Raw genomic sequence first — 19,070 nt, forward strand, 5'->3', positions numbered from 1 at the left:
TGAACATGTTTCTGCTTCAAACTGCACCAGCTCCTCAGTGCTCACAGACACACTCACTACAAGTTGTTTTAAACCAACATTCCTTCTAGATAAGGCTACTCTGATTCCCTGAGAAACAGACTGGGCCATAATGCCTAAAATTATTCTTATGGCAAAAAGAATATTATAATCTTGGAGCAGCTTCAGCATTTCAAATCAGTCACAGAGCAGGTCAGAGGAAAGTGGCTCTTGTCCCTCTCACAGCCAGCTTCTCTCCACCCCCAGCTTCCTCTCCCCAGCCCAGAGAGCCACCAAAATTAAAAGTACAGGAGATCTGCTGCTGCTATTTCAATCCAGGCTCCATTTTTGAGGGTGCCAACATGTGAGGTGAGAGCACTGGGGGCAGGTGGGTGCCCTGGGGGAGGTGGCTGGGGCTGCCAGAGGTCTTGGCTCAGCTGAGGTGCCCAGGGGTGATTTTCCATGCTGAGCAGCCACCCAAAGCACTGTGGTCCTCTCAGTGCTTCTCCCACCCAGTGTTGGCACGATGAGGAGCAGCAATGCCGTTTGCAGGGCTGGGACTGGGCATGATGTCTCAATTAATGCCTGAAAACAGGTGTTGGTGAGCTCAGGAAACACGTGTGCTGGGGCAGCCACCCGGGGCAGTGACAGTGACAGTGACACCACCACCACCACCACCAAACCTCACACACAGCCATGCTGTGCAGGCACCTCCCAGAAACCCCAGCTTTGAGTTACAATGAGAATCACACAGTTCTCCTCCATCAATGACTCCTTCCATCACCATGTGGCAGATCAGTGCCCATTTTGCAAGAAACTCCAAGAGAAACAGGGCAGAAAATCACAATAAACCCACATTTTTGGGTTTGAATTGATCAAAACCCACCAGAAAACAGGAAGGTTTGGGGCTGACGCCTCTCACTTGCAAAGTCTCAGTAAAAATAAGAGGGTTTGCTACTCGTCAAAACCCAAGCTCTATGTGAGTCAGCGCCGTGGCACCAGGCAGGGCAGCAGGGCTGGTGCCATGTCCCATCCGGGCAGGAAACCCACCACAAGCCGCAGGCAGAGACCCAGCAAAATTCCAGATCTGCAATTCCCTTCGGACAACGTGGCAAATGCAAACAGGCTGAAATGGAAAGTCCCGGCTGGCACCTGAATGGCCCCTTTCTCTGGCCAGCACAGAGATCCTGCTCTGGGCACGAGCTCCCTGATACAGACAGAACACAAACCCAGTCCCACCATCAAGGGTACAAAGTGACAGTGGTTGCTCAGAGTATCCCAAAAATTTGGTTCCTCTGCTCCTGCTCTTCTGCATTGCAGCTTTGGGGAGCAGAGCCAAGAAAGTGGAAACGCCCCAACGAGGTGATGGGTGCCTGGATATCACAGGGCCATTCCCACCAGCAGAAGAGCACTGACCTCTTCAGGTTGTTGAGGCAGCTCCATCTCCACCACCCCACAGAGCTTTGCCTTGTGGGGGCACAAAACACACATCCAGGGACTGCTGAACATTTGCAACTTGCTCTGAGCTTGTCACATCACAACATTTTTCCTTGCTGTGCCATCATGCCACATGATGTTGGCCCATGCTGGGCCACAAAATACCAGCACAAGATGCCCTAAGGGCACACAACAGGCCCAGCCACCCTGGGCAGACGTGGGGCTGGCGTCGGGCTATTTTAGCAGGAGGTTAATCTCCAGCTCCTGCCAACTCAAACAGGGCTGGCAGCCCACGGGCTGGCGCCTGCAACATGGCAGGGCATGGTAATCAGGTGATGAAAAGGTAAATAAACACGGGTGCCACCCACGAGCGAGGTGGCACGAGAGCCCAGGGGTTCTGCGGCAGCCTCGGTGCCCCCGGGGAGAGCCGGCCCCGCTCCCCTGGCCAAAGCAAACACACAGACTGGCACAGGGTGGCACTGGGGGTGCTTTGAGGAAATGCTCGAGTTTCTCCTGCTGTAACAGGATCAAGAATCCCTGGAGCAGCACAGCCCTACAGCAGTCTGGGATTCTCCATATCACACTGAGATGTTGCATCCCTCTTGCACTGGGGAAACTGAGGCATGAGGTGACACTCTCCAGGGCCAGTGCACAGCAAAGCAAACCCTGGTGCAACCCAAAACAGCAAACATCTTGCAGGGGGAACACTGAAATACCATTTTCCCACAATATTTCAGGAGCTTCCATGGGATAAAAGTAGATTTCCCTTATGGGAACACTTCTGCCCCAAAGTGATGTGGGAAGGTACCAGCGTGATGCCCAGTGGGGGATAATGATGAGCATCACACCCAGGCCCAGCTTTTACCTCCAAATAAATCCTCCAAGCTATATTTCTGTGTTGTAAACTCATTTTATGTTTTCCCCCATCTTTAATTTCTTTTCCCACATGCAAGGAAGGGGAAAGGGATGTGCAAAATAAGTGATGCATCCGATTCCCAGACTTTGCTGACAGGCAGTAAGAACGCAGTGAAAAGAGTAAGAAAAACCCTAAAACAACCCCAGCTGGGAGAGCAGCCCCCATTCTGTGACACAAAGCAGGAACCCAGGCAGGGCTGTTCTGGGACCCTTCCACCATCCTGCAAGACATCAGGCAGGATAAACTGTTATTTTAACTGGCTGTCTTTCCCAGGGCTGGCTGCACGGGAAGGATCCCATCCTGCAGGGACGTCTGCTCTGCTTCATCCCCGCTGACAGCCAGCACTGCACACCCCCAGTGCTCCACAAACGTGCTGGATTGCACCACCAGGACAGGCTCAGCCCAGCACCTGCTCGGTGTAAATCCCACCCGGGGATGGAGATGGGAGGCTGCTCATCACCCTGCACGGTCCCTCTCCCGCTGCAGGAGTGTGAAACCAGCGTTTGCAAATTAATCCTGGGTGTTTCAGCGTTATCTGTGATGACAAACACTCCAAGCCTAATGGTGCTAATGCTCCCCGATGTTCCCAGAGGACAAAACACAGCTATCTAAGTGCCTGGCTGTGTATGACTTTAATTAACCCACGTGGCTTTGCTTTAAACGCAGCTTCCTTCACGCCTGAGCTCCCCAGCCCTGGGGCAGGACGTGGCTCCACTTGGGAAGAGCAGGACTTCCATGGTGCAGCTAAAGGGATGTGCTGGGCCTTCTTCAGCTTCTGCCCAGGTGTCCCTCACCCCCTGCTTGCCCTGGCACCCCTCTGCCTGGGGGAGCCAAAGCCAGACCCACGGCCATGATGTCACTGCACCAAGATGGGGAGCAAACACACCCCAAAGCCAAATTAGCCTTTTACCAAAAAAGCCCCATATGTTAAACCGCAGCAGACAGGCAGCCACCCAGATCCCAGCAGGGTAAGGGACTGCCCCGGGGCACCCCCATGGCAGGGGGGCACTGACCCCAACCACCCACACATGGAAATCTCACCCCTGAGCAGGCACAGCTGCAGTGGGTGCAGGTGTGCCATGTGAGCCCATGGGACTGTGGCAACCAGCACCTCCAGCTGGGCTGAGCTCCTGCAACCCAAGGAAAACAGGGATTAGCCCTGCATGGAAAAGCACTCCAAGGGTGCAGGCAGGGCACTGGGAACACAACCATCAAATCAGAGAATCACAAAACTCAGAAGGGACCTTAAAGACCACCTGGTACCAATCCCTGCCATGAGCAGAGACACCTTCCACTAGATCAGGTTGCTCCAAGCCCCACCCAACCCAGCCTTGACTTCCAGGAATGGGACATCCTCCCCATCTGCACCACAGGCAGTCCCAAAGCCATGGGTGCTTTTCCTCCTGAGCCTTCCCCTCCGGAGTGAAGGCAGTGGTGGCTCTGGGTGTGCCAGGGGTGGGGGAGGCACCTCCAGCCCCAGCACCTTATTTGCCTACTGCCTTGCAGCTGCTTTTTCCTGTGTGCCAGGTGAGGTTTGGTTACACCAGCGACAGCAGCTCGCTCGGGGCTGCTTCAAAAGGCATCAGGAAGATAAAAGGAACGAGATACAACCCCCCTCCCACGGCAAACACCAGCACTTTGCTGTTCCTGTAACTCCTCAGTGCTCATTACTGCACCAGCCCTGCCCTGAACTTTGCAAAAAGCCCAAATTCTTCATGCCTGGGGGAAGCAGAACCCCAAAAATAAGCAAATTCAGGCCAGGGGAAGCAGTGGCTCAGGGTGGGTGGGCAGCATATGAGGACAGATAGCAGAGGTTTAAGGGCCAGAAACATCCTTGCTGCTTTCCAGGTCATGCTTTAGGGTAAAATGATCCAACTACTTTCCTTGCTGGCACCTGGAAACCGTCAATGGCTGGCAATGAAATCAGCCCCAAAAATTTCTGGTTTGGGTAACAAGGTTTCCTGTGGCAGGCAGGGCTCGACCAACTGCTCTTCCAAACCCACCAGTCCTGAACCCAGCTCAGCACCCTCCAGGACAGTGACAGGGTCCAGGGGGGAACAGGAGCACTCAGGCACCCACAGCCCCACTGCTGCAGTCAGTGGGGGGAAGCTCAAAAGGCTCTGCTGCTCCCTTTCTGGCCAGCTGAGCTGATCTCAGCAGATCAGGGAATAGGAAACACAGTTATCCTGGTTGTGCCCCTCAACAGCAGCAAAGAACCATCCAAATCCAGCCCAACACCATCTCCTTCTCCCCAGAAAATCATGATGTCCCCATGCTGAAGGTCAAGCCACCACCACCATGTCCACTGCCCAGGGAGAGGGAATCAGGAATGGAGGTGGGAGTGTGGCATTAGATCAGTGGTCCAAGAAGCTGTGTGAAATAAATAAGGAAAACCTCACCCATTCCACCTCAAACTTCCCTTCCTTTATTCTTGGAAGTGGCTGATCCCCCAAACACTGAACAACACAAGTTTTCCTTTGCTGTGGGGCAGAGGGTCCCAGCACAGGGTCACAAACCCTGGCTGGCCCTGAGCATCCCATTCCTAGGGATAAGGAAAAGCAAATCAGTCTCCTGGCAATATCCCATCTTTTCTTAATGCCAGGAAAACAGGAGGAGAAGATTGTGCCCCCAGAAATGAAGCCACACCAGTGCCCACCTGGCACTTGGAAAAATAAAGTCCTGTGGAAATTCTGGGGGGAACATCTGAGGAAATGGGGCCATGAGTGGTGTCCCCCCATCTCTGTCCCCATCACACCCGCAGCAGATCCCGGGATCACTTTGGGAGTGGGAGGCAGCAGGATGGAGGAAACCTATGGCTCCAGCCAGGGATGGATTATTTGAGCAAACTAAAAGCAGTGGTTTGTTCCCTCCTGCACCAACGCAGTGGAAAGAATTTCCAGCTCCAGCTCCCGGGTGGAAAAGCTAAAAATCTGCAATTAAATAGTAACGGTTTTGGAAAAAGAATAAAACAAACCAAAACCCCCACAACCACTACAGGAGCATGGAATAAAATGAAGCTAAAGGTGGGGTGGGTTTTTTTAGTTTTGGGGTTCTGTTGGGGATTTTCACCTTCTCCCTACCTCTGCTCTGAGCAAACCCTTTCCACAACCACAGGGCAAGGCAAGGGAGTGATGCCGTCATGTTTTGGGAACCTTCTGCCAGAATTGCCACAACCCCAACCAAGGGACATGCTGCAACCTCAACATACTCTCTTTTTCCACCCTAGAGATACCATTTTATTCCCTCCTTTATTGCCCTAAGCCTATTTCAGCTAATTTCCCATTGTAAGAGTTAAGGAAATTGGGACTTTTTGGCCAGCAATGTTTCCTCACCCTTTGGGGCTCTGCTGCAGCCTCCTGCCCGTGGCTGCTCCCCACATGCCAGGTGAGATGCCCCAATGCCACCCTGAGCCAACCCCCTGACCCAGCAGAGTGGCTGAAAAGCAGCAGCCAGGCCATGGCCAAGTGTGAGGGTGGGTTTGCAACCCCTCCAGACACGCAGGACCATCACACACCACCACAAACCGGCCACTCACGGAGAGTCCAACACCCGGCAACAGAAAACTTCATAACATTTTCCTGGCAGAGCTGGGAAACAGTTTGGGAAACCAACCACAGGGAGCTGTGAGGAGGCTGTGCCAGGACCCCCAGTGATGCCCACACTGCCAGGTCAGCTCAGACACGTGCCCAGCCCTGGGAGGCCTCAAACATCCCAGGGGAGGAACATCAGCACCTAAAGCAGGCTGTGCCCTTCAGCTGAATTCTGCAGGGTTTGGGGAAGTGTAAGGTGGGACCATGTTTGGGATTTTTCTCCCTAAAAAATAGGGGGGAAAAAAGAGATATTTGAGCTGAAAAGGCAGGTAAGAAAATGAGACTAGGATGCATTTTCAAAAGAGGATGCATTCTCTTCTGGGGGAGAGATACTGTCAGCCCAGGGAGGGGAACAGCATCTCCCAAAACTGCCTCCCAAGGACCAGCTCCAACATCCCTTTACACTGAGACAAGAATCTTCCACGAGGCTGTAAGAAATTACCATGCACATCATGGAAAATAAACCAATATAGAATAAACATAAGTAAAAAAAATAAAGTGTAAGTTATAAATGTAACCAAAGTTGCTGAAGCAAAGCCCCAAACCTGTAACATCAATTAAAAAAAAAAAAAGAAAGAAAGAAAGAAACCTTCTGGATATTGCTTTTAAATACAAACAGAATCTTCTCCCCTTCCCTGCCAAGATGAGGAATCTGCTCACTCTGACCCCTCCAAAAGCTGATATTTTAATTGCTGTGTTTAATCAATATGTTTTAATCAACCCTGGTGCCACCTGTAGCCGGGCCCCAGTGTGGGAGTTGGGCTGGGTATGTGAGGATCAGGAAAACCCAAACCTGTGGGAAATGTGAAAGTCTGAACATGGCATCTCATCCCAACCCATCTCCCATCTGCTGGTAAATAAAACCAGGATGATAAAACATATCCAGTGTGTCCCCAGGGCAGTGCATCCCCCGACCCACACGGTGCTAATGAGCTGCTTTTAACTCAAACTGAGCTAATCATCATTAATTTATTTCACAGAACTCCTTGCCCCAGCTGACCTGCCCCCACCCCTCCCCTTGCTTTTTCTGGTATCTGTTCTCAGAGCACAGTCTATTTTCAGCAATCCTCTTGGATGGGTTTTCATGGAAAATGAAGTCTACACTGCCCTTAGTTTAGATTATATCAGAAGAAAAAAATTTCTGTAGGATAGAAAAGATCTGTTCTTCTGGATGGGAAAAAGGGGTGAGTTGGACAATTAATACTTTTCATGGGTGAACTCTCTAAGGTCACACATCTCTGTGTAATTGAAGCAGTTCCTTTCCTGGAGTGAGATAATCAGAGATCCCTGGAAATATGAGTCCCATCTAAGGTTTTTCCATAATCTCCTTCCAACTATGTATAATATCTGTGTGCATGTCTATAAGGATGAAATATTCTATATTTACATGTATATATACATGATGCTACAGACATTTGTGTATAAGGGTAAAATCTTGTATATACAGGGATAGCTACATATATTTTTGTCAAAAAGGGGTGAAAAAAGGAAGAATAATTTGAATTAGGCTCTTATAAATAGAAGAGAAACCCCAGGAAAAGCCGAGCCAGCACTGCAGAGCAGCCCCATCTCCTCCTGGTCACTGCAGGACTCCCCTCCGGAGGGAAGCAGAGAAAGTCCCTGGTCACAAAACAAGGAAAAGCCCAGAAAAACTGCAGAATCCCAAAGGACAACGTGACCCGAGGGGAACCCTCTGCAGCAGCCGGAGCAGGAGAACCAGGCACACACTCCATGACTTCCCCTCTCCAGCCCCGCACTGCTGAGCCAGCCTTTTGCAGTTTTATTTTTCCACTCGCTCCCCACATACTCCTTAATTTAGCCCTCGTGTTGACTTGGGAGGTTGCAAAATGGAAAAAGGAAAAGTGCAGCCAGGCAGGTAAAGGGAGGGTTATCCCGACCCCGGGCACAGGCGGTGCCAGCCCGGCCGACGTTTTACAGGGCAAATCCCTGGGGATGCGGCCACTGGCAGCGGAGCCTCCTCCAGGCTCCAGGCTCGGTTCCTCCTCCAGGAGCTCTGCGCTTTCGCTCCCCACGGCAAAGGAAGCAGAGCAGAGAATCTCCCCCATCCACACACCCTTCCCAAAAACCAGCTGATTGTTATCGGCAGCGAACGCAAGAAAAACTGTTTCCAAATCAGAAGGACAAAAAGATAAACAAACAAACACCTATAGTAAAGCAAATATCGAACACAAAAAAACACAGTCTGCAGGCGCTCCAGAGGTTTTTCTCCAGAAAGGAAAAAAAAACAAAACACGGAGAAAAAATGGTATTTTGGCCATCCATCCCCCACGGAGGACACGGACCAGCACAAGGAACAGCTTTCCCACGCGTGCCCTGAACGCAGCACAGCCACGGGTGTGGCTTTGGGGACCACGCGGGGACACCGCAGCGGTTTCAGTGGGGCGGAACAGCCGGGGCTGCCCCGGCCCCGTGTCCCCTTCGGGCCGGACTCACTCGCATCCCTTCCCCGCCTCCCCCCGCGCCGCTTTAAAATCCACCGAGTGGTTAAATAGCAGGAAACACCCGAAGCAAAAATACCGCGGGCAGGAACCCAGGGGCACAGGGGACACGCAAGAGCAAGAAGCGGATTTCCTCCCCAAAACATCGCACCTCCGACCGGCACGGTGACCCCGGAGCGCGGCTGGGCCGGGCCACCAGCGCAGGGACACCGGCCGTGGGTGCTTCTGTCACCCTCCAGCACGGACCTGTCACCCTCCAGCACGGACCTGTCAGCTCGGGAGGGGGGAAAACTGGGGTTTATTTATTGCCTGAGGTTTGTTTTACTCCATAAAGGAGCCTTTTGTCCTACAGGAACTTGCTAATGTGGAGGAAAAACTATATAGATACATATAATCTCAAATGAGACATATATATATAAAATCTCAAATGGGGTATGAATATAGAAAATCTCAAATGGGATATATATATATATATATATATATAAATAAATCTCAAATGGGAGATATATATATAAAAATTTCAAATGGAGCATGTATCTATAATCTTAAATGGGATACACATATAAAATCTCACGAGATATAAATATATAAAACCTCAAATGGGATATGATCCATGATACATATATGAAAAAGTCTCACCTAGGGGACACACACACACACACACACACACACACATATATATAAAATCTCAAATGGGTTCATGCAGGACCACGAGGTGCAAACCCAGGACCTGTGTCAGCACATCCAGCAGATTTATGAACATTTAACTTTTAGGAGGATTTAGATGATCAGAGTGTTGACACTGAAGTTTAGGGCTACTGTAGGTCCAGACTTCAACAAGTGGTAAAACATTCCAGACCAGCCACCACAGGCCACAGGGAGATGCCATCACATGCCCTGAAGCACCTGATGCTGGGGGATGTGTTGGACCAGGCAGCGATGGGATCACCACCAAACCACAGCCCAAGGCCACCTCTGCGGGTGAGGCAGAGAAAAGACTTTTATAGAGTGATAACGAGCAGCCAAACCTCAAAAACTGGGAGGTTCCCACAGAAAACCAGCAAATACTAGTTAGAGACTTGAGGTTAATCGCTGGCAAGGATTAATTCAACTTCTCCTCAGAAGAGCAACACTTTGGACTCACACCCGACCTTCCTTTCATGAGATGACTGGCTTGACTCAGACAAGTCACCCACTGAGCCACAGCGTGGAGAAGACCCATCCATGTTAATCCTAACGGGAATACCGAGCCTGCTGTCCCAGCTCTGCTCGGAGCAGGCAGCTGCCTGCAGCCCTGCCTGCCAGGGGTTAACCACCCACGGAGCAGCCTCTGGCGCTCACTCACGTCATGGAAACACTCAAGTAACCACTATTTTCTCTATTGCTTTTTGGCTCTGCTTTTTCAACATTTCTACACTTCCAGCCCAGATCTCTGCTACCTGTTTTGCAGCGAGGTAATTGGTGCTGACAGCAGCTCCACTGAGCAGCTGGGAATTTATTTTTAATAGAGGTTACTGTTATACTTTCTTACTTCCAATTATTACCAACACTGAGATACAAAAAAGATCACGAGTCACAATAATGGCAAAAAAAATGATTATCAGATGCAGAACGATAAACAGAGGTGGGCAGGGGTGGTTGGATCTTTCTGGGTATTAATATTGCACTGGGTGGGACTGAACATCCAGATAGCTCTGTCCTGGTGCTGCCCATCCACCCACAGTGGCCACAGGCCCCTCTCCTCCATCCATCCATCCATCCACCCAACCATCCATCCAACCATTCACCCCACCCCAGTCTTCCCAGTCTCCTCAGCATCAGCTGTTTCTCCTGCCCAAGGTGGTTTGGCCAGGAAGGGCTGCAATGGGAGGTCATCTTTGTGTGCTACGTGAGAACCAGAGGAAGGGGAGGTGAAAAAGGAAAAAAAGAAAGAAAGGATTAAAAAACCAAGCAGAAAACCCCATCCCTCTCCTGATAATCACAACGAACCTTAACATTGCCCCTCTGTAATTGAGACTGAGGAGGAGCCCCTTCTCCAGGAGTGGGACTGCTGGGCAAAAGGCACAGAGTGCAAACACCCAAAATCTGGCTCATGGCTTACAAAGAATAACCTTAAAAAAACCCCAAACAACATTTTGGAGGGCTATCAGCATCCCTAACTGACTCTGCAAACACTGTGTGTGGGAGAAAAATCAAAGCTGGCTCCTCCAGAGGTTTGAACATATGAAAAAGCATCAAACCAACCTAATTTTTCAGGACTGGGAAAACAGATCCATCTCAGGGCTTTGTGCAGCCCCACGAGCCTTCTGATGACCAGTTCAAATCACTGATGCAAATCAGAGGAGGGCACTGGGAATGCTGCTCTCCAGGGAGGTTTTGTGAATGTAGGAGGGCACAGGCCAGCCCAGGTCCCAAGTGCTGCAGAGGGCAGCTGTCATCACCAGAAAGAACAACCATCTGCTTGAAGCTGCCTGAAGTTGCCCATGCTCAGCCCTGTTTCATGTCAGCATCTGCAATTCTGGGCCTCCAGCAGGGATGTCCCACAGAGCCCATGCCAGAAACACTGCCTGGGCTGTGGCTGTGCCAGGACAGACCTGACCCAGAGCCAGGAGCCTCCTATTTTCACACCATCTCTTCTGCAGGAGCAGATCAAATGCAGAGTGAAAAGGCAGCGACTTGGATGCTTCTCAAAAATTAAAATTCTCCTTGAGAGGAAGAAATCAAAAGCAACACCAGGCATTGAGTGGTATTTTTTACTCAAGAAAAATGGGTTTGAGGGAAGCTTGAAAAGGGAAAACTTTAAAATTAATAGGATTTTTCAGGGATTTACCCTAGAGGGAGATGACCACAGAGATGGGACTGGAGAGTTTCCAGTCAGATCTGGAGGTAAGAGAAGGCTTAAAACATGCAGAAGGACTGAGAGCATTGAAATGGCAAAGAGCAGATTTGTGAGTATGCAGTGATGGCAAGGATGGCACTAGGATGGGCATAAACACTTGGCTGGAGCAGGGAGCTCCAAAGAGACACCTAAGTTATGGGGAAGAGGATCAGTGTGGGAGAAGGGGGATATTTTGCTGCTAATTCTGTATTTGGAGGACTGGCTCCAGGCTCTTACTGGAAGCAGCACATCCCAAGCCAACCTCTGGGCACCCACAGCGCATCCAACTCCTCTTCAATCAGTGTTTTGTAGCACCAGTTCTACCACCACCAGATTTGAAACCAGCAATGAAATAAAAATATTCATGAAATAACATTTGTGCCCCACAGGGAGGGCCAACCCCAGGGGAAATAGGGCAAGCAAAATCCCTTCTCCCACAGCACAGCCTCTGCCTTTCCCTGCCCTGGAAATCTTCCTTCCCTGGTTCCTGCAGCATCCTGAGAGCAGATATCAACTGAACACTTCTCTTTATTCACTTTTAAAAGTAGGTGGGAGTGCAGGTAACCTCAGACGACAACACAGGGATGAAAATCCCAAGTTTCCTCTTGCCATTTAGGAAAACCTTGCGTAGTCTCTCCCCAAACTTGAAGACACTCTCAAGGTTTGAATGCCTCAGCATTTCTCCTGATGGAAAGGGTTTGGAGGAGGAGAAAAAAACCCTCACAACCCGTAGCATGTTTATGAATCAGACTGTTCAGCGTGTGTTTCGGGGGTGGAAAAGGTGGGCGATGCGCAGAGGAACAGAGCGCAGAGTTCGATGAGTCAGAAAATGCTGCTTTGCCTCTCCTTGCTGGCATCTTAAATATTTCAGTGTGAAATAGAAATATATTATTTTTTTCTTATTATTATTGTCAAGAGAGAGCTGGAGCGTAACCTTGGCTCGTTAGCAACCGCCAGCAGCTCATCCCACGTCAAGCCCTGCTCCGCCGGAGCACACACGGAGGTGCTGATGGGTGTGCACACACACAGCCCTGGGACTGCCTGGGAAAGGGGCAAATAAATAGAATAATTATAAAGTGTCAGGCTTTAGAATCATAGAATGGATTGGGTTGGAAAAGACCTCCGAGATCATCAAGTCCAACCCTTGGTCCAACTCCAGTCCCTTTACCAGATCATGGCACTCAGTGCCACGGCCAAGCTCAGTTTAGAAACCTCCAGGGATGGGGAATCCACCCCCTCTCTGGGCAGCCCATTCCAATCCCTGAGCACTCTCTCTGCAAAGAATTTTTTTCTGCTCTCCAACTTCAATTTCCCCTGGCAGAGCTTGAGCCCATCGTGCCCCCTTGTCCTATTGCTGAGTGCCTGGGAGAAGAGACCAACCCCCACCTGGCCAGAACTTCCCTTCTAGCAAACAGGGGCTCGGGTGTGGGCTCACGCCAAAGAGCAGAGAGCTCCTCAAGAATGAGCCTTGGTGGGGTTTGGGAGAGGAGCAGCAAATCCCAGGCTGGATTTGGGCTTGGGGATGTCTCCTCCTGCCCAGGCAGGCTCAGGCACACACATGGAAAATTACACACAAGGACTTGGGGATCCTGAAATTGGGCTTATGGAGACGGAGGTAGGAGTGTCACAAAAGACAAGCAAATTTGCACATGGGCTTTGAGTTCACCCGGGGCTGGAGCTGGTTTGAGTAACACCCACACCCCAAAAACTGTTCCTGCACCTTGCAGTGAGGCACAGAAGAGGCTGCAGAGCATCAGGGGTCAGACCCTGGGGCAGGGAGAGTAACGGAGAGGATGGGTGAGCCCCCAAGGAGGGCGGATGGGCAGGGTCTGACCCACTTCCCACCACAGCACAAGCAGAGCTGCTGCTTTGGAGTCAGAGGAGATAAACACCCCTATGCTGCAGCCTCCGAGTTTGACTCGACTGACATTCACAGCCCATTTAGGTTACCGATGAAGCAAATAAAATTATGCATATGCATTAACGCTGGCAATATCCTGCCTGAAATGTATGCTCATTTACACTCAGAAATCCATTTAGAAGAGAAAAATCAGAGCTATATTTAAAACAGAAAAATCACTTGGCTGTCCGCGAGGCAACTCCTGTTTACATCTGTCATTCCTTGGCAAAACTGGAATCATTTCAGGGGAAATCGTGTCCCTGGGTTTACATTTAGGATGAAAAATGTTTGCACCCCTATATCCTGCAGATGAGTCTAAAATAAAACAACAAATGTGCCTTTGGATATTGTTGTTTGTTTGGGGTTTTTTAAAGTTTTGTGGTCTAAAAGCCACCTGTGGAACCTGGAGCTGGTGGTTGGGATGAGGTATTGGGACAAACCCACTTGGTACACGTGGAACATCCAAAGCTTTTATTAATTAAAATTGACTTTGGAGATTCAGAATCGCCATGGTGAGACCTAAACGTTCTGCTGCTTCTCCAGTTTCCTTGGCAAATGCAAGGCCATGCTGACAGCACTGATGACAGAGCTGAAACGAGAACATGAGCTCTTCCTAACACAGAAATATCTTCTTCCACTTCACTAATCTGTATTGCACTGCTTGGCTCCCAAGCCACGGGCTGGAGATACTAAATAATCGCTACTGCTCTCTGTTTCCTCCTGCAAATGTATATGTGTACACTGGAACTGAAAAAAAACCCCAATTTTAGGCTCTAAAATAATACCCCCTCAAAAAATATAAATTTTTTTCTTTTATATAAGGCACACCAGTGGCTGCTGCTTCTCAACGTCAGAGCTGGTTGCAGCTCTTATTTTTTTAAAGGCAATAAAAAAGCAGCAGCCAGCAGCTCTCTCAAGTATGTCGGGAGACAGTTTTTCAGAAAGATGACGTATTTTAGATTGTGATTCACAACCACACTGGCAGTTGGAGTTCAGGTTTAGAAGGAAATGAATGAATGTGAGACACAAGGGTGCAAAAATGAAAGTAGCTGGAGCTGCAGGTCTGCTCTGAGCTTTGAGCCACGCAAGGGTTTTGAGTGTTCTTCCCCTTCTGTGTGAGTTCAGGCAAGTCACCAAACTACCCCACACTTCTGCTGATGGAGTTTAATTTAAGTCTAAATTAAAATGCAATTTAATACAGGCCATCTCCAAGCCCAGCTTGCTTCCTGCAGCACCCTCTGTCAGAGCAGCTCTCCCAGACGGGGCACCCAAGGGTACCCCAGCACAGCCAAGGAGGTCAGTGCCTGCTGCCCCAACACAGCCTGCAAGTTCTCACCCACATTATGCAAGGTTTGAAGCTGTTCTAACTGGTCCATGTCTCATCTGCACCACAAAAACAGTGTAACTACTGCTCATAAGTTGCAAAAAAATTCAGAATTCTTAAACATCTTCAACTGTATTTCACTGATGGAGACACTGCCCATGCCACAGCTCTCACAGTCCAGGCACATCACTGTGAGCTGTGCTGCACAGGAGATGCAGAGCTCTGCTTGGAAGGCAAAAGCCACAGGACATCCCCAAGAAGATCTTGTGAACCAACAGCCTGTGAGAAACCCAACGCGGGGCTGCATGGGAAGGAGAACTGCCGAGCGAGGCGAGCACGGAGCCATTGCTTGCAAGAGGAGGAGGAAGGAAGAAGAAAAAAAAATCAAAAGGCAACGTAATTGCCACCACTAACCCTTTGCTCTGCACCTACGTCACACGTTCGAGGTACCTTTGTCAAGGCAGAGCCCGGTGCCACGAGCAGCCACTGTGCCTGACTCAGTGACGATGATTCACTCAGGCAAACAGGAGGATGAAGCCACCGCGAGCCCCACGACAGCAATGCCATCAGCACAGCACAGACCACCCGTCATCCACCTGTTTCCCTGGGGCCAGGGGACAGCCCAGAAATTGGGAAGTTACTCCTTGAAATCAGCCTGGCCACCTCTGTGATAAGGATGTTGCATTGAGGATGAAATTTGCCTTCAGCCCCCCAAAGCAGAGGGTTCTCCCTCCCCTCCCAGTTCACCAGACAGGTTTCTAGCTGCCCTTCGCCAAAATCAGGGCAAACAGGGCCAGGTGTGATGCACAATTGGTTGCACCTTGTGAGATGCTCCATGGCAAGGGCTCCACGTCCAGCCCTGGCCACGCTGGCTCAGGGGACGGAGCTGGAGCTGCCTGGTACAGGGAGCACTGATGGGAAGGGGGACCCGAGCACAGGGCAGCTCATCTGGACTCACAGCCCTCCCAGCAAATAGAGATGCAGACGGCAATCCTGCCAGCGTCTGCTCGGGCTCTCCTTAGCCTCATCCGTGACTCCAACCCACGAGAGAGTTTACACACTTATCTCTTTACACAAGTTCGAGAAAGGACTTGCTACTCCGAAGCACTGGAGCAAAACTCACCCTAAACCCACTTGTTTCCGTATGCAATTAACGACAGACCTCGGTGACAGCCTAAACCATCAAAGTCACCCTGAAATCACCTGGATAGGTTCAGACCCCGCAGTCAGCCCCTCCCGGCTACACTCACGAAACACAAGTTAAAAATTTCTCTTCCCAAGTCCACGATGACCGCAGAGGGTTCCCCGGGTCAGTGTGACACACAGCCAGGCCAGCACATGGCCTGTCACCCCATGTACCCCCACTGTCCTTCCTCTCCCACGGCAGCCCATCCAGAGCGGGGTTCCCCCACTACAACACCCGCACTCCATTTTTGGGGTTTCCCTTTGTCACCCGCAGGCAACGGGACCTTCCCCCTCTCCTTCCTGGCGACATCTCGCTGTTCCTCCCCGCTTTCAGACACACAGCCGGCTAATTGCAGCGCCCCGGGCCGCCCATATCCACAGTAATTAGCCTTTAATTAAAGGCAACAAATATTGCGCTAATCAACAGGTGCCCCGCGGCACATCAGCGATCCTCGCACCGCCGGGGCTGGGGGAGGGCACTCCGGGGGGCACCCAGCGCAGTACCCCGGACCTTCCCTGTGCTGGCGGGGAGGCTCCCGGAACACATCCCAGTCCCGGTCACGGCGGGGAGGGTCCCAGTGCCGATATCGGCGGGGAGAGTCCCGACAGAGGGTTCCAGCCGGGATAGCGGTGTCCCGTTAAACACGCCGCTGTCCCGCCAGCCCTGCCCCATCCCGCACCCCTCGCCGCCCCGTCCCGTCCCGCCGCACTGACCATTGGGGCCGTACTTCTCCCGGTGGCGGCGGACCTGCTCGGGGCTGAGCCCGCAGCTCTCGCTGACCCCGAAGCGGCGGAGCACGTCGAGCACCGGCAGGCTGTGCGCCGCCTCCATGCCCCGGCCCGGGCGCTGCTGGCCGGGGGCGCACCGAGGCACACGGGGCGCCGCTCGCACGCCGCTGCCTCGGCACCTCTCCGCCCGCCCCGCTCCGCTCCCCGCCTCCCCCGGTACCGCCCCGCTCCGCTCCCCGCCTCCCCGGGGGCCCCGCGCCCAGCGCCGCCCCCCCCGGCAAGCCCCGGTACCGCCGTGCGGGGCAGAGCCGGGACCCCCGGGATGCGGCACCAGCCCCTCTGCCGCCCGGGCGGGCTCTGACAAGGGCTGGAAGGGACATTAAAGCTCATCTCGTTCCAATCCCTTGCCATGGGGAGGGACACCTTCCGCTGTCCCAGGTTGCTCCAAGCCCCGTCCAACCTGGCCTTGGACACTTCCAGGGATGGGGCAACCACAGCTCCTCTGGGCAACTGTGCCAGGGTCTCACCACCCTCACAGGGAAGAACTTCTTCATGTCTAATTCATATCTCACTTCCTTCAGTTTAAAGCCAGCCCCCTTGTCCTGTCATTCCAAACTGTTGTCCAACGTCCCTCTCCAGCTCTCTTGAAACCCCTTTAGGCATGGGAAGGGGCTCTAAGATTTCCCCAGAGCCTTCTCTTCTCCAGAGTGAACAACCCCAGCTCCCTCAGCCTGTCAGTGTTCGGGCAGATTTCCAGGCTGAAAAGTGGGCAGGTTTGTGGGCAGTGGAAACAGTCCAGAGGAAATAGCTGTGCCTTAAGCAGTTAAGAGGAGAGGTAATGTTTCCATCACAAAAATAATATAAATAATATTAGGAGCAATAGGAGGAGGTGGGAAAGCTGCGTGGGTGCAGCTCAGCTGGGAGGCTTAAGGGGGCTGACAAAGAATGATGTTTCCATCATTCCCCTTCCAGCTGGAAGTTGAGCTTGACCCTTCCCCACTCCTTCCCACTGGAAGCAGAGCAGTTCCACGTCCATGGACCTTGGTGGAATCAGGGGCACTGTATGATGGCAGCAGGAGCCCTGGAATTACAAATCCCTGCCTGACACCTGTGAAAGCACCCACTGCTCCCCATCAATGCAATGTATCCAGAGAGAAAAGAAATGCAGAGTGTCACCACAGGGAGATGGAGGAAAGAGCCAAGGCACCTCACATGGGGTAGAACCTGAGCACCACCAGTCTCTCACCTGGAAAGCCTCATTTCTATCCCCAACATCTCCTCACTCCTTTATCATCACATTCTGCCCCAGCAGCAGTTCAGAACACGGGGCCCTCCAGCCCAGCAGTGATCCCACAAGTGAGCCCCCAACACCTGGCCAGTTGTTCCTGCTTCTCCCAGTTTCATCAGATGATGCCAGTACTGGAGAAGAGCACAAAGATGATGTCCCAGTTCCAAAGGTTAAAGTTTGACAAAGTTGGAAGCCATTAAGAAGAGCTCCAAAGGGAACATCTGGCAGCCCTGGTAACAGGCAGCACCATTCACCCAACTGTAATTAAGAGATCCATGAAAACCATTAGTAACTGGGAGCTGTAAATTAGTCAGAGAGGGGAAAATGGGCTGGAAACACCCTCGATACTGTAAGTGAAGGGCCTGAGACACGTCGGGCTGTGGGGGGAGTGGGGGTCCATCCCTGCACCCCCCTCATTTTGGGGGGTTCCCTTCTCTAGCACATCGGCCCTGAAACAGAGGGCAAACCTCCTTGTTTGTCTTGGCTTCCCACTGTAATAACTTTTGCAGGTAGACAAGCTTAAGAGGCCATAAAAAGAAGAAAGTAGCAGGTTTAGCACATCCCAGGCTGCCCAGGAGGGGTTTTAGCTGTGGCTGCAGCGCAGGACGAAGAGCTGGACCAGCCAGCGCTGTCTGAGCGCTGTACAAGGCAGGCAAGTCTACAGCCAGCTTTGATTTTGACCTTGTTTCTACAAGAGGAAATTGGGCATAATTCTCCCAAAAGCTGTGGATTTGCACTGCTGCGCTCCAGGGCTGGGGGCGAGGGAGGGCTGGAGCCGCCCCAGAGCCTGTCGGAGTCAGCAGAGAGGCTGCCAGAGACGCTGAACCGACGCCACGCTCCTCACCCCAAGGATTTTACAACCCATAGAAGATTAATCTTTTGTCTCCACTCTGTTCCTCTGAGTTGGGAAAAAATTATGTCTGCTGGAAAGGCTGCGAGAGCGGAGTGTGTGCTGGGAACCAGCCCCGGGCTCGGCACGCGAAGGACCGACGGACAGCGCAGTGGATGGAGCAAAGCGCGGCTGGAGGGACCGGCAGCGGCAATCACGGCTTGAAGTGGGGGGAAAACCTGCAGGGCTTTCGGTCGACTCTTTCACCTTCTTTGTTTCTGCTGCAGCGTGGTTTAGGGTCCACATCTGTCCTCCTCGCTCAGGCCAAGTTCATCAGTGCCAGATGCAGGAGCCAGCCCTGGGATGTGCGTTTTACACCATTTTCGGGGTCTCTGCCACCCCCTGAGCTCACCAGGGCTGCACCCCCAAAGTGGTGGCTCCCAGGAGAGGAGCTGTGAGCCCAGCGAGAGCAAATTCAGGGCCAAGCATCTCAACCAGAGCTGCTAATGCAGCACCAGGAGGTGCAAATCTCTTCTGT

The 19,070-nt window shown here is 51.8% G+C and overlaps 1 protein-coding gene across 2 annotated transcripts in view; it reads right to left on the reverse strand.

Annotated features, from left to right (window-relative positions):
* ATP2A3 (ATPase sarcoplasmic/endoplasmic reticulum Ca2+ transporting 3) overlaps positions 1-16,619 on the reverse strand; it is a 51,006-nt gene extending 34,387 nt beyond the window's left edge. For both annotated transcript variants that reach the window (XM_071575334.1, XM_071575332.1), the window contains exon 1: positions 16,401-16,619. In XM_071575334.1, coding sequence (XP_071431435.1) covers positions 16,401-16,518 — 118 coding nt within the window. In that variant the 5' untranslated portion in view covers positions 16,519-16,619. The remainder of the gene's footprint in view (positions 1-16,400) is intronic.
* Between the last annotated feature and the right edge of the window lie 2,451 nt (positions 16,620-19,070).

Source organism: Pithys albifrons, chromosome 21 (assembly GCF_047495875.1).
Source record: "Pithys albifrons albifrons isolate INPA30051 chromosome 21, PitAlb_v1, whole genome shotgun sequence".
NCBI lineage: Eukaryota > Metazoa > Chordata > Aves > Passeriformes > Thamnophilidae > Pithys > Pithys albifrons.